The 16,502-nt window shown below is 36.3% G+C and overlaps 1 protein-coding gene across 16 annotated transcripts in view; it reads right to left on the reverse strand.

The window, feature by feature from the left end:
* Positions 1-16,502, reverse strand: part of ERCC6L2 (ERCC excision repair 6 like 2) — a 144,232-nt gene that overhangs the window by 38,924 nt on the left and 88,806 nt on the right. For all 16 annotated transcript variants that reach the window (XM_070589902.1, XM_008528596.2, XM_070589903.1 and 13 more), the window contains 3 exons: positions 13,667-13,766; positions 5,230-5,382; positions 1,137-1,217 (listed from right to left, as the gene is read on the reverse strand). In XM_070589902.1, the coding sequence (XP_070446003.1) occupies positions 1,137-1,217; positions 5,230-5,382; positions 13,667-13,766 (334 nt within the window). The remainder of the gene's footprint in view (positions 1-1,136; positions 1,218-5,229; positions 5,383-13,666; positions 13,767-16,502) is intronic.

Below are 16,502 nucleotides of genomic sequence, written 5' to 3' on the forward strand. Positions count from 1 at the left end.
AGTTAACGAAGTAGAGTTCACAACTGGAAAATAGTTCTAATTGATTAAAAATAAGAATAAGATATGATGCAATCTTGACCACTAGAAATAAAGAAAATATTGAAGATACTAAGTAAAATTTGCTAAAAATTTAATCCAATAATTATTTTATTCACATAAATCAGAACTAAATATATCCTTCAGTTTCTTAAAACTGAGACTTTATTAGCAAAAGATTTAGGGAAAGCATTATCCAGTAATACTTCTGCCAACACTTGATATTCATGTATTTCTATAAACTTAGAAAAATATTCACTCCATATGACAAATCATTGGGCTGGTATAAATTTATAGTTAAGTCCCCAAAACAAACAAGAAAAAACCAGCAACAACAATAACAAAAAAACCTTCCATGCATATTCTTTACTTTTAAAAAAGGCCTAATGATGACAACATAGGTTTTGTAGAATATGAGATGAGAAACTACTAAAAAGATCACAAGATCAAGGATTCAAACGAAATAGAGGGTTTGCTTGAGTCAGAGAATGATTCTGATGTCCGGATTTAATCATCTTAAATGTGCATTGATTGCTATTTTTCCATTTAATTTGTTGTTTAGTAAAAAATTATTTATTTAGGTTGGACTGGTCACCTTTACAGTGTGTTTAATTTTGAATTTACAGTTTGCTATAGTTAAAATTCCAGTTTGGATGTAAATGCCTGATGATTGCTCCTGAATTTGTTTTTATGATATGAAATGTTAAATTACCCTAAATTATTAATTTTACTGACAGGCCTCTGACTTTTTGTCCTTGATTTTTTTTTTAAAGAACTTGGCTTTTTTTTTTCTTTTTCTCCCCAAATCTCCCTGGTACATAGCTGTATATTTTAGTTGTGGGTTCTTCTAGTTGTGGCATGCGGGACGCTGCCTCACCATGGGTTGATGAGCGATGCTACGTCCGCGCCCGGGATCCGAACTGGTGAAACCCTGGGCCGCCGAAGCGGAGTGTGCGAACTTAACCACTCGGCCACGGGGGCCGGCCCCATAAAGACATTTTCTTTACTAATTGAGAAATAAATGAAAAAGGAAAAGAAACAAAATTTTCACAGTACATCTTTTCTAGAAATTCTAGGCTACAGATTCAAAAATGGCTTACTGTCTCTGGTTTGTGTACTCGAGGTTCCTCTTTCAACCAAGTCGTGGCTGTCATAACCCCAGCTTCCACTTGGCCTTCTCTCTGTGAAGAATGCAAATAACTGTGTAATATATGGGGTGAAAAACCCCAGATAAACACAAGCGACGGCATGCTAAAACTTGGGAGTTAAGAAAGGACAACGGAGTGCAGCTTGCTTTAGCTCTCTTAACGCTATTTTTCAATTTTCTAATTAAGGAACTCATATACAGTTTAGAAAACATTTAAAAATACTCATAACTCTTAGGTAGTAGGGAGACATACCAGAAGTGTGCTGGGCCATAAAATACTCCTACTTCTTGTCTTAAAGCTTACTTTTTCAGATAGAAAACTAATTATGTTTTTCAGCCAACTCCACTAAAAGCTCTAGTGGGGGGGTAAAGTGAAAAAATGTTATATATTTACCCAGCAACAATATCCATAATAACCATGTCTATATAATAATTATAGTAAGGACATATTAGCAACATTTCAAACAATCACAGATAATGTTGAGTATTGGGAACTTGACATTCTAGCCTATATTACTAGTGTATTTATTGTTCATATTCATTAAAATATGCTTAGTGATTCCTTCGGTGTAGTAGACATCAAAATGAAAAGGTCCATCTAACACGAAACTAAAAATAAAAGACCATTATATAATAGACTTGCTACATCTTTTGGGAAAGTATTTATGCTTTTAAAGCTTTTGGTATGTCCTTTAGCAGAGGTATTTAATGGCCTAGATTCTAGAATATTAAATTCTTCTTCAAAAGGAAATCAATTTATTTCACTTTTTAAGGCTTTATTTATTGATAGAACACGAGAAAACAATACTACTATCACCAGGGTTACAAATGCCCTACTTACAAATACACAGATATACCAATGGCCTGATATCCAGGGCAACAAGTGAGAATCTCCCCACAGAGCTCTAGAGAATGATAAACAGTTCCTGAACTGCCCTTGAGAGCTTTTCTCTCAATGCCTATAGGCTATTACTGTAAGGGAATGGGAAGCCTCCTTCACAGTACTGCCTTTTTTTTTTCCAACAGAAGCTAAATGGCTACAACAGCTGCAACTGGCAGCATCAGAAATCCTCAAGCTATCAGAATCCCTTTATGATAGGTAAATGGCAACTCCAGTCTTCTGCTGCTCAGGCCAAACACCTTGGAGTCATCCTTAACTCTTCTCTTTTTCTCATACGCTATATCTGATCCATTAGCAAATCCTGTGAGCCCCACCTGGGTAATATATATCCAGAATCCAGCCACTTCTCAGGCCATCCACCACTATGAAACTGGCCCAAACCACCATATTCTCTTGGCTGGATTACTGCAGTATCCTCCTACTTGTCTTCTTGCTTCTGCTCTTGTACTTGCACAGTCTAATTCTTAATATTTAGTCTAGATGCTTTAGATCAGATCTGTCATTCTTCTGTTCAGAGACCTCTAATTGCTTTTTGTCTCACTCAAAGTCAAAGTCCCTGCATGATCTGGCTTCCTGTCATCTCTCTGGCCCCATCTTTGGCTCTCTTGCTTACTCCACTCCAGCCACTCTGGCCTCCCTGTCATTTGGAAGTCATGCTGGGCATGTTCCTCCCTCAGAGGCTGTGCATTTGTTCCTCTGTCTAAAACACATCTTCTGCCCTCGTCTCCTCAAAAAATCAAACGCAACCTCAGGGAGCACTGCCTTGGCTATCCCATCTAAAATTGCAGCACTCTTGCCTGGACAGTCTCCCTATTTCCCTTCCCCACTCTATCTTTTTTTATTGAGATACAATTTACATATAACACTGGGGACACTTAAGGTGGACAATGTGTTGATTTGACACATTTATATATTGCAATATCATTCCCCTGTAGCTTTAGCTAACACCTCTATCAAGTCACATAGTTATCATTTCGTTTTTGTGGTGAGAACATTTAAGATCTAGTCCCTTAGCAATTTTGAAGTCTATCATACAGTATTGTTGACTATAATCACTATGCTGTGCACGAGATCTTCAGAACTGCTTCATCTTCCACCTGCTCTATTTCTATCCTTAGAACCTATCATCATGCTACACTGTATGCTTCACTTATATTTTCTGTTTATTACTTGTCTCCCTCTAATAGAATGTAAATTTTTTGCAGGCAGGATTTTTTGTCTATTTTATTAATTTCTGCATGCCTTGCTCTATGATGTACAGTACCTGATATTTAGCATATACTCAATAAGTATTTGTAAAATTAACTCTCAATATCTATCTCTAAAGGGAAATCATGATATAGATAACAGAAAGTCAATGCAAAATAGGACAAAATTGCCCAGAAGTCATCAGATTAAAAGTGTTCTATAAATTCAAATTTCTACATCTTAAGACATTTTAAAAGGGATTTTCTACAACCTTTAAAAATTAAAAATGTATCACAGGAAATACTTCCTTTACTTTATAAGATAAGCTTCCATTGTACACTGCTTAGAATAATAATATTTTAAAACATCATCTGGCCAAAAGGAGCACGAATCTAATCAGGCATGAACAATTTTAAATTCTAGTTGATACAAATGAGAAATTTTAATTCAAAATTTAATTGAATATTGAGTGCTGATGATGCGCTTCGCAAGAAGTTGAACACATTTTACCATAAACAAAATATAGTACATGGAGGGTCCTGTCACTAATAAACAATCCTGGGGGAGAAACAAGATATACTTAGGACAACCAGAGAACAAGGTTAATAATTTGTCATGCTGAATATCTTATCTAACACTTGTTTAACAAAGCTGGCTATTCTGATAAAATAGAGAACTAAACTATTTGATATATGGCAAAAAACAGGATAAGTACTATAATGCTAAAATATTTTATAGAAAATGATTTCAAATTAGAAACATGGCTATAGGCTGGTATGTTGGGTAGAGCTCTGAAATGGAGGTAGGTTCTGAGGGGGGCCTGGAGGACAAACAAGGCTATTGATTAGAGAAGAGGAATGGGAAAGAACAAGTCCATGAAAGAAACGGCATATTCAAAACAAGAAAAAGAGAGAAAGGGGGACTTTAAATGGACTACTCAATTCAGAACCAAATAGTTACTATAAAATAAAAACTCAGCAGTATACATCAGACATTGTATAAGAGTTGTAATACTCACAAGACACAAATAATATATACCTTCCTCTCCCCGTCCCTCAGTGATCACTCTGAATTGCTACTGAACCTGCTAACACACGCTCACTGACATCACACGTTCATTACGTAAACGTTCTCTTCCACCTCCTGTCAAGAAGGTCCAAGTTCTTGAAGGACAGGGACCAAGTGTTCCTTGAACTGTTTCTATGGTACTTAGTTGATAAATGAAGTACATTAAGGTTTTACAACAAAGTCCTGGAACTTCAGGGATATATTCTTAAATTTTCTGAGACTTAGTTTCCTCATCTCTATGATGAGAGGGTTGCAAAAGATGATATTCCACGATTTTATGAAACTCCTGTCATTATCAACTAGAAAATAGGTTAATATCCTTAGTATTCTGGTATATTAAAGAATTTAAAAGACTTTTTTAAAAGGACATAAATATCCTATTTGAAGAATAAGAAACATCTGTGTGCTGAGGATGAACACAACTGGGAGAGTTTGAAATATTGGTGTGGAATTTTTATTGGGAACAGAAAACAAAAATCTCTGTGAGACATGAGGGTGAATCTCAGGGAGTATTTGGTCACTTAATCAAAACATATTTTATATTTTTGTTTATTTAGAAAAGTCTTTTTTAGTTCTTGACTTCAACAGCTGTTTTCAAAATAATAAATTTCTCTTCGCTAGTCTGAAAATCGCCTTGGAAGTCACATGGCCTAGTACATGTATCTGTATTTTTGTGTGTATCTTATTTATAACTACGCATGGGAAAATCTTAGTTTAGAGGTACAACAATTCATTTCCTATTTCTCTAAAAGAAGAAATTTAAACATAAGGCATTTTTTATAAGTAAACCAAAAATTCCTCTGAAAAGGCACCAGCAATTCTATTTCAAGTTTCCTGAGGGAAATAACTGTGTTTAAAATATTGAAAAGGTCAGAGAACAATTTCACACCTCCAGGATGTCCCTGGTAAGACAAGACTCGTGGGACCTTAGTTTGAAGAGATTATAGACCCCAAAAAGCTCTCCTTGATGCTCTTTTGATCCTTGAACTGCTTCAAAATATCGCTTGGCATTTTCACTTCCGACCACCACACAGTGAAGTTGCTAAAACAGAAAAAACACAAGATGTTTTTGAAGTGTTTGCTCAAACAATACGTCAGACTTTCCTGGCATTCCCTGTATATACACAGCTTTAGCTGGAGTAGGCAGAATCTCCTTAGAGAGGAAATTTTAATTTCCCTAGCAGACATTGCCATTATGGTAAAATAATAATAATCTGGACGGCCTTATTGAAGAAGAGATCTTCCATTTCCTATTTTATCTGTTTTCTACCAATTGAGTCAAGATCACATCTCTATGGAATAGCCACCTGATGTAAAATGTTTCATAATAAAGGCATACATTTGAATACACTTTTCTCCTTTCTAGACTCTTATTACAATAGAACTACTAAAACTGGCACAAATAAGGACTGTATCACCAAAGTTAAATTAAAATCTAAAGTAATTATATGACGATAATGTTGTTGTCAAACTAACTGTGGCCATGGTTACATTGTCAACTAACAGCAAAAACCCAATCACTGTTTAGAAACGCTGCATCTTTGAAACAACTGTGACTACAGAAAGAACACTGACATGGACCACTTCAGTATCAACATGAATGTGCTTCTTTCTTTATTGGGTGTTTTACTAAATGTAATGTGAATATAATCTGATTAACCCTATGTACACTTTGTTTCTTGGGAGAAACAAAGAATGCACAGAATAAAAAATAACTTCAGTCTACTGTTGATGGAAGGATTAGTAAGAGGCAGTACTTTATTGATTTTCATCAGAGCTGATTTGCACAGGAATAAATTACTCTAGGCAACTAAAATTATTCTTATTAACTACAGCTGCTATTTATTGCTACTCTTTAGCTGCTACTTACTACATGTGTAAGACTTTTACATTCTCTTTTAATCCCTACAACCCTATAAGACATCGTCATCTCTCTTTTAGAAATAAAGAAATTTAAGTTTAGAGAAATGAAGTGCCTTGCTCGCAGCTGTCCAGCTAGGAAGTGTCATTTCAAGAATTTATACCTGGGTTTGGCTGAATCCAAAATTTATACTTGTAACAATTTCTCATCTCCAAGATGTCCCTCTTAAAACAAGACCCTTGAGACCTTAGTTTGAAGAAGTTATGGATCACCATACCGACTTGATCAGTTTGATATCAATGTCCCAGAAACACGGGCTCTAGTCCTGGGAATACAGAATCACAATAGCAACTGACGCATCTCACGGCCCAGCTCCCCGATGATGTCACCCTTGCTACTGACTCTCCCTTAAACACGATATTGTCAGACTGCAGGGTTACCAAATACAATCACCAAAGTAATCTGTAAGCATTAATCTGAATCTTTATAATTGCCTACCAACGTTTTATTACAAAATTTATAGAAGGCACATTATTTTGTACTTAAAACAAGTTATCTAAAGTGGCTCTAGTAAACATGAAGGCCAGATGCATCCATCTGTGGGCTAACTACAAAAAAATCATGTTGGAATTCAAGAGAGTAGGGAAAAAAATCAGTAATTAGAAAATGTAGCTTAGTTTCTAGCTCAAGAAAACTACAAAATTGGATTTCTTCACAGCAATATAAAAGATATGCAAGAATTAAATAGAAGAAAAGGAATGTTCATCATGTTAAGGAGTTCATGACCCCTTCCTCCACCTTCAAGGCCAGTAGGTAGCATCTTCATATCTTTTTCTCTGACCCTCTGCTTCTGCTGTCACATCTTCTCTCCTTTCTCTGACCCTCCTGCCCATCCTTCTCCCTTTATAAGGACCCCTGGTGATTACATTGGGCCCATCCAGATAATCCAGGTGGGTTCAGAGGATTAGGTTGTGGATATCTTTGAGGGGACCATTATTAAACCTACCATAGCAAGGACGTGCAAAAAGAATGATGGGGCTTGTCAAAATGACACAGAAGCCACCTTGAAGGGGTTCCCACCGGCCAAAAATGAGACAGTTTGAACATCAAAATAAATAGTGATATTCAGTAGGTTGTAATCTGTTACTAAAATAGGATCCCATGAGTCCACAAAGATTGAAGAAATAAATAGAAGAGAAGAGAAAGCTCTACAAGTCTAAAATTAAGGTGTTGGCAGGGCCATGCTCTCTCTTAAAGTCCTAAGGGAAGACCCTTTCTTTCCTCTTCCTAGCTTCTAGTGGTTGCTGGTGATCCTGGGCATTCTTTTTTTCCTCCTTTAATTATTTTATTGAGGTCATATTGGCCTATAGCAGTGTGTAAATTTCAGGTGTACATTACTCTATTTCAGCTTCTATATAGACTGCATCATGTTCACCACCAATGGTCTAGTTTTATCTGTCGCTATATATATATATACACACACACGTGCTCCTTTAGCTCTTTCACCCTCGCTCTACCCTCTTCCCCTCTGGTAATCACCAACCTGTTCTCCTTATCTATGTGTTTGTTTATCTTTCACATACAAGTGAAATCATGTGGTATTTGAGTTTCTCTGTCTGACATTTCACTTAGCATAAAGCCTTCAATTTCCATCCATGTTGTTGCAAGTGACGCAATTTTGTCTTTTTTATAGCTGAGTGTATTTCACTGTGTGTGTGTGTGTGTATACATATATCACATCTTCTTTATCCACTCATCCCTTGATGGGCACCTAGGTTGCTTCCAAGTCTTGGCTATTGTGAATAATGCTGTGATGAACATAGGGGTGCATATATCTTTTTGAAATAGTGATTTCATATTCTTTGGAATAAATACTCAGTAGTGGGAAGGCTGGATCACATGGTATTTCTATTTTTAATTTTTTGAGAAATCTCCATACTGTTTTCTGTAGTGGCTGTACCAGTTTACACTCCCACCAGCAGTGTATGAGAGTTCGCTTTTCTCCACACCCTCTCTAACACTCATTATTTCTTGTCTTGTTAATTATAGCCATTTTGATGGGTGTAAGGTGATATCTCATTGTAGTTCTGATTTGCATTTCCCTAATAATTAGTGATACTGAACATCTTTTCATGTGCCTGTTGGCCATCTGTATATCTTCTTTGGAAGATGTCTGTTCACATCTTTTGTCCATTTTTTGATTGAGTTGCTGCTTTTTTTGTTGTTCAGTTGTATGAGTTCTTTATGTATTTTGGAAATTAACCCCTTGTCAAATATATGATTTGCAAATATTTTCTCCCAGTTGGTGTGTTGTCTTTTTATTTTGATGGTTTCCTTTGCCATGCATAAGCTTTTTAGTCTGATGTAGCCCTACTTGTTTATTTTTTCTTTTGTTTCTCTTGCCTGAGGAGAAACCATATTCAAAAAAGATACCGCTAAGACTGATGTCAAAGAGTGTACCACCCATGTTTTCTCCTAGGATTATTATGGTTACAGGTCTTACATTCAAGTCTTTAATCCATTTTGAGTTAATTTTTGTGTGTGGTATAAGATAATGGTCTACTTTCATTCTTTTGCATGTGGCTGTCCAGTTTTCCCAACACCATTTATTGAAGAGACTCTCCTTTCTCCATTGTATGTTCTTGATCCGTTTGTCAAAAATTAGCTGTCCATGGATGTGTGGGTTTACTTCTGGACTTCAATTCTATCCCATTGATCTGTGTGTCTGTTTTTCTGCCAGTACTATGCTGTTTTGATTACTATAGCTTTGTAGTATATTTTGAAGTCAGGGAGTGTGATACCTGCAGCTTTGTTCTTTTTTCTCGACAAAAAGAACTACAACCTCTGGCATTCCTTGGTTTGCAGCTGCATCACTCCAATCTTTGGTTCCATTATCACACGCATTCTCCCTATGTCTGTCTGTATTCAAATTTCCCTCTTATAAGGATATCAGTCATTGGATTAGGGCCCACCCTAATTCAGTATGATCTCATCTTAACTTAATTACATCTGCAAAGACTCTACTTCCAAATAAAATCCTCTTCACAGGTACCAGGGGTTAGGACTTCAAGGTCTCTTTTTCTGGGGTCAGGGAGAGAGAGATAATTCAATTTCTAAGAGAGACTTTGTCAAAGATTTCTCCATTTAAGTTCATGAGAGATATTGTTCTGTAATTTTCTGTTCTTGTAATCTCTTTGTCAAGTTTTGATATCAGGATCCTTCTATCTTTCTAAAGTAAATTGGAAGTGTTCCCTCCTCCTCTGCCTTCAAAAAGAATATTAAATGTTTTATAGAATTCACTGCTGAAGTCATCTAGGCCGGGATCTTTCTTTGTGAGAAAGTTTTGATTAAAAATTCACCTTTATTGACAATGTAGGGCTATTATCTTCCCTCATTTGTAGTTATTGCTTCTAAGTATCCAGTATCACTAATAGGAAGTTAGATGTCTATCTAATTCTAGTACAGTCACCCCTCCGTGTCTGCGAGGGATTGGTTCCAGGACTATACTGGGATGCCAAAATCCGAGGACGCTCAAGTCCTTTATTATAAAATGGCACAGTATTTGCAGATAACATATGCATATCCTCCCTTATACTTTAAATTATCTCTTGATTACTTATAATACTTAATACAATGTAAATGCTATGTAAATAATTGTTATGCTGTATTGCTTAGGAAATAATGATGAGAAAATAAAGTCTGTATGTGTTCAGTAATGATGCAGTGATCGTAGGCCTGATCTGCAGTTGGTTGGATGCTTGGATGCAGAACCTGTGGATATGGAGGGCCAACTGCACTACTGTACATAACTTTTCTCTCCAGAAAGTTATCTCCAGAAATTTTAAGGACTTCTCATTTTATCTCTGGTGTTTTGCAGTTAAGATGGCGTAAGTGTAGATCTATTTTCATTCATCCTATTTAGCATTGGGTGGGCCCATATAATCTGTGGACTCTTGTTTTCTACTTTTTATGTTGCTTTCTTTATTTAGGGTTTCTTCCCTTCTCTTCCTTTTGTTAGCTTCTTCAACTATAAGACTGATATTAGACTTCTAGATCTAGCATGCATTTCCCCTAACTTTTCTTACATGTATTCTATCTCTGTCTTTTTGCTCTGTAATCTAGAAGAATTGTTTGACTTTTCTTTTATATGAAAACTTTGGTCTTTGTTACTTAGCCTATTCCAGAGTTTTTCATTTTCTGGATCTCTAATGGATTCTTTTCCTAGTAGTCTGTTCTTGTTTTCAGGATCCTACAACCTCACTTACCTTTTGAAAATATTATTAATATTTCTTTAAAAATCTCCTTTACTCTTTTCTATTAATTCTGTTTTCCTTAAGGTTAATTTTTCTTTTGAGTGCCTGTATTAGTTCCTATGGTTCTTGTAACAAATTATTACAAACTTAGTGGGCTAAAACAACAGAAATTTATTATCTTACACTTCTGGAAGAGGGAAGTCTGAAATCAGTATTACTGGTCCAAAATCAGATGCCAGGAGGGCCATACTCCCTCCAGAGGCTCTAGGGAGAATCTATTCCTTGCCTTTTTCAGCTTCTGGTGGCTGCCAGCAGTCCTTAGCCATGTGACCATGTAGGGGAGGAAGACATTTCCTCTACCCTCTCTGGGTTCTTCTGGCCGGAGAACAAATTAAATTCACAAGGGACACAACAGCTGGAGAAAATTAAACAAAGCTTTATAACATGTATACATGGGAGAGGCTCAGGCAAGCTAAGCAACTCTCCAAAATGGCTGAAGCCACCACCTTAAATATCATATTCAGCTAAAGACAAAGGAGGATTTTGGGGGTGGGGAGAGTCAGTTACAGGAGGTTACCAGACAAGTGCAATAAACAGCAATAAGATTATTATGCAGATTTAAGTCCTTGCCTTCTGTATTGATAGGAATTTCTAGAGATAAGGTCATCCCCCCTACTTCCTGGTACAGAGAGACAACTTTACAGATGGAGATTTCCTTTACAAATGTAAATGTCTCTTAACAAAAGGGTAAGTAAATTCTACTTTTCAGTTGCTTTCCTGTCTGCAGTGTATTAAAAGTAACCAGCCCCAAATAATCCTCATGCCAAAGAGACATATCTTGGGGTGGCCAGTTCCAGGCCCCCATAACCACATCACTCTGTCTCTTCTGTCTGTGTCAGATTTCCCTTTGCTTCTTTCTTATAAGGACACTTGTGATTTGGGCCCACCTGGATAGTCCAGCCTAATCTCCCCATCTCAAAATTCCTTAATTTAATCACAGCTGCAAAGATCCTTTTTGCCACGTAAAGTAACATTTATAGGTTCCAGGGATTAGGACCTGATGTCTCTGAGAGCCATTTTCATAGTATTTATTTTCCTAAAGTGTGCAATAATTATTTTTCAGGTATTCATCTGTCTTCAAGTGCCTTACACGCTTCTCTCAGCCTACTGCAGTGATTATTCAAAGCCAGGGTAGGCGCAAGTATCTAACGTTCTGAGGAATGGAGGCACTTTCTTCTCGATTTCAGCAAAAATTTGGAGCTCTGTCTTGCTTCTTTGCTTCCAGAGTTTTCCAGTATTTATTGTTCCTACTTGAGAGCAGACACCTCTGTTGGCTGCAGTTTGGTACAATGGGAGTAAGATTGTAAGGGTTAAACCACTTTGTTAGATCAGCAATGACACCCTAAAGGGGAGGTGCCACCGTCACCCCAAAGCTCCCTTCTTTTTTAGTATCTGCTGACTTAGTCTAAGCTTAGAATATCCAGAAGTTGCACCTACTTTTTTCAGTAGTCTTTTTCTGACCAAATTTAGCTTGGTTTCTCCCTCCAATTGGATCCTGATTGCTTTTTGTTTTTCAGGGTTCCTCGTAATTTCTGGGCCACAGAGAGAACTCTTCTTGCCTTCCAAAATTTTTATAGGTGTTTTTAAAACATAATTTTTGGATGTTTTTTCCCCCAAAAGATTTGAGAAACACTTGGGAGGGTAGAGTATGTACACCATTTGCACCCAATCAATCTTTAAACCACATGTAATGACTTTTCCTTCCATGATTGCCATCTTATCTTTATTTGTGCCTACCAAGTTGTATGGCTGAATCTGCCTGAAGTGGCTCAAATTTTAAAAATATTTTAATAAGTAACTAGATCATACAAAGTTCTGAAAACTTAAATTACCCTCATCTTCTGAAGCCTTTTTATTATATATTACTATATAATATATAACAGGCCAGATTATTTCATTAAATGAGTCAGATGAATAGGTAAAAAGAAAATATATATAGTAATGAGATTGAGAAAAATTACTATGTGATTGAGGAAAGACTTTTACTTGTGACAAAGCTAAGATAATATTCTAAAGAACTACACCTAAGATGAAAAAAATAATATCCTACTTTTTTCCAAGATTGGTTAATTACGTCTGAAAAAAAAATTTTCAAGTAGTTGTGCTATACCAAGGCACAAAAAAATGAAACATTTCTGACAGAGCTCAATGCTTTAAGAAAGAACAAAAACTGCTGTGTACAATTCTATTTTTAGAATTTAGAAAATAGCATACATTTAAGATTGGATCATTCTTAGGTTAAGTACCACCACACATGGCAAATGTTTGCTCTTAAATAGATGCCAACTGAATATAAAGGGAGTAATTCAAATTTAACATTTATAATTAAACATGAACCTCATTCCAGATCTTCTCAAGTGAGCAGTTATAAACTAAATAAACTTTGTTTATTTAGAGGCATAAATAGAGTAGTAATCGATACCCTAAGGATATGAAAGAATTCATGCAATTTTAGATGAATACTAAAAGCAGCAGCACAGTAGGGTGAACACTTGAGTTCTATTCCCATAATTCCATTTACTGGAGTGTCTCTGGGTCCCAGTTTCATTATCTACAATATGAAATGGTTACATTAGATATCTCCAAGGCACTTCTCCCCAGTCTTCTTCATGTCATGGCACATACAGAAAGGTAACATATGAACATCTACCTGGAGTAAACAGAAGTTGTTACTCAAGGCTGGAAGCTGGTTGCCCAGACAGCTGTGGGATCAATGTTTCAACACACCTGTATTCCATCTGTGGCATACCATTATGTCTTGGCTCAGAGTTTGGCGGAGCTGTGACCTTGCTACTCAAATTGCGGTCAATAGACTAGTAGTGCTGGCACTTCCTGAAGCTTGTTAAAAATGCAGAATCTTGGGCTCCACCCAGACCCACTAAATCAGAATCTGTACTTTAAAGATCCCTAGGTGATTCATGAGCACATTAAAGTTTAAGATGTATCACTCTAAGAAAGTTTCAGCTCTAAAATTCAATGAGTCTAAGAAATAATCTGCTTTATGGAAATGTATTCTAGAGTGTATTTCATAATCTTATTAAATTCCACATTATAGTTAGAATAAAATTAACAACATATTTTTACACATATTTGTTACTAATTTTTGAAAACAGACAAATGTTTACTTCTTAGAAAAAGGGGAATATATTTACCTGCTTGTACACCTGTCGTAAGTACATGATCTCCTCCACCGTTCCCAAGGAGATTAGCCTAAGCACTTTGACATCCCTGCATTGCCCAATTCTATATGCTCTGCAAAAAGATGAACACAAAGCACATACAAGTCAAGTCCAACTGCGGGTTCAGGACATAGCTTTTGGACATAAAAATGCACAGATCAATGGAACAGAATTGAAAGCCCAGAAATAAAACCACACATCTATGGACAGCTAATCTTCGACAAAGAAGCTGAGGGCCTACAATGGAGAAAAGAAAGTCTCTTCAACAAATGGTGCTGGGAAAACTGGACAGCCACATGTAAAAGAATGAAAATTGACCATTCTCTTTCACCATTCACAAAAATAAACTCAAAATGGATCAAAGACCTAAAGATTAGGCCTGAAACAATAAGTCTCCTAGAAGAGAATATAGGCAGTACACTCTTTGACATCAGTTTCAAAAGAATCTTTTCGGACACCATAACCCCTCAGACAAGGGAAACAATAGAAAGAATAAACAAATGGGACTTCATCAGACTAAAGAGCTTCTTCAAGGCAAGGGAAAACAGGATTGAAACAAAAAAACAGCCCACTAATTGGGAAAAAATATTTACAAGTTATTTATCTGACAAAGGGTTAATTCTCCATAATATACAAAGAACTCACACAGCTCAACAACAAAAATCAAAAAACCCAATCAAAAAATGGGCAAGGGACATGAACAGACATTTCTCCAAAGAAGATATATGGATGGCCAATAGACACATGAAAAGATGCTCATCATCACTAATCATCAGGGAAATGCAAATCAAAACTACACTAAGATATCACCTTACACCTGTTAGAATGGCAAAAATATCCAAAACCAAGAGTGACAAATGTTGGAGAGGCTGTGGAGAAAAAGGAACCCTCATACACTATTGGTGGGAATGCAGCCACTATGGAAAACAGTATGGAGATTTCTCAAAAAGTTAAAAATAGAAATACCTTATGACCCAGCCATCCCACTACTGGGTATCTATCCTAAGGACCTGAAATCAGCAATTCCAAAAGTCCCATGCACCCCTATGTTCATCGCAGCATTATTCACAATAGCCAAGTCATGGAACCAACCTATGTGCCCAGCAACTGATGACTGGATAAAGAAGATATGGTATATATATATAACAATGGAATACTATTCAGCCATAAAAATGGACATCCCATTCACAAGAACATGGATAGACCTTGAGGGTATTATGTTGAGTGAAATAAGCCAGACAGAGAAAGACGAACTCTGTATGACTCCACTCATAGGTAGTAGTTAACATATAGACAAAGAGAACTGATAGGTGGTTACCAGGGGAAAGGGGGGGTGGGGGGAGGGCACTAAGGGTGAAGTGGTGTACCTACAACATGACTAATAATAATGTACAACTGTAATTTCACAAGGTTGTTAACTATCATAATCTTAATAAAAACAATACATGTACCTAATTAAAAAAAAGGAACATTACTAAAATTTTAATTAATTAAAAAAGAAATATTTTATGTTTAGATATGCTATATTATTTAATTATAACGCAAAAATAGAAATACCAGTCAGTGAAGAGAAAATTATTACAGAAGAAATTTACATATCAACTTCATTGCTGTTTTTGGACATCACCTTGCATTGTCCAAAAACTTTTCCTAAGTTCAGATTTTTCTTTTACAGCAGTCTTAAGCTTATGAACAGGTTGTGTTCTCAAATTATTCCATTTATATAAAACTCTAAAAATGCAAACTAATCCATAGGAACAGAAAGCAGATCAGCGGTTGCTTGGGAACAGGGGCGTGGGGAGGGGCAGGAGGGATGGACTACAAAGGGGTGCAAGGAACATTTGTGGAGTGATTAATGGTTACTATCTTGATTGTGGTGGTTGCACAGGTGCATATATACATATCTCAAAACTTAATCATACACTTTAAATATGTGCAGTTTACTGGACATTAATTACATCTAAATGAAACTCTTAAAAAAAAAGCTGGCCAGTTAATTACCTGGCCAGCCTATGGAAGTGCAGACTTACAGCCCTCATCCACAGAGACGTCCACGCACTCGGTATGACTGTATTAATCACTCAGTTGACTAGTACTCCAGATGTTCTGAAATGGACCATAGTGCTAACTAAAACTCTAACCTGACTGCCACACTGGTTAACTATGGGTCTCGTCCCTGCAGCTTCTCCCAGGTGGAGGCTTCACTGGATGCTGTGAATGAGGTCGCCTGTTTCTAACTACCTGTTACAGTCATGAGGGATCAGGGGCAAGGCCACACTGTCTCATACTTGACAATGTTACAATTTGGGGGAATTTTTTTTACCAACATTTACTGATTCAATCTTCTTGCTAGTAAGTCTAGTCGTATTTTCTATTGCTCCATGATTCAGTCTTGGTAGGTTGTATTTTTCTAGGAATTTGTCCATTTCATGTAGGTTATCCAATTTGTTGGTGTGCAATTATTTATAGTAGTGTTTTATAATCCTATTCATTTCTGTAAAATCAGTAGTAATGTCCCTCTTTTCATTTCTGATTTTAATGACTTCAATTTTCTTTTTTTCTTAGACAATCTAGCTGAAGATTTGTCAAGTTTGCTAATCTTTTTGAAAAAATAACTCTCAGTTTTCTTGATCTTTTTCCATTGTTTTTCTAGTCTCTATTTCATTCATCTCTGTTCTAATCTTTTATTATTTTCTTCAATTTGCTAGCTCTGGGTTTAGCTTGTTCTTCTTTTTGTAGTTCCTCAAGATATAACGTCAGATAGCTGATGTGAGCCCTTTCTTCTTTTTTAATGTTAAGTGTTTAAATA

This window comes from Equus przewalskii, chromosome 22 (assembly GCF_037783145.1).
Source record: "Equus przewalskii isolate Varuska chromosome 22, EquPr2, whole genome shotgun sequence".
Taxonomy (NCBI): domain Eukaryota; kingdom Metazoa; phylum Chordata; class Mammalia; order Perissodactyla; family Equidae; genus Equus; species Equus przewalskii.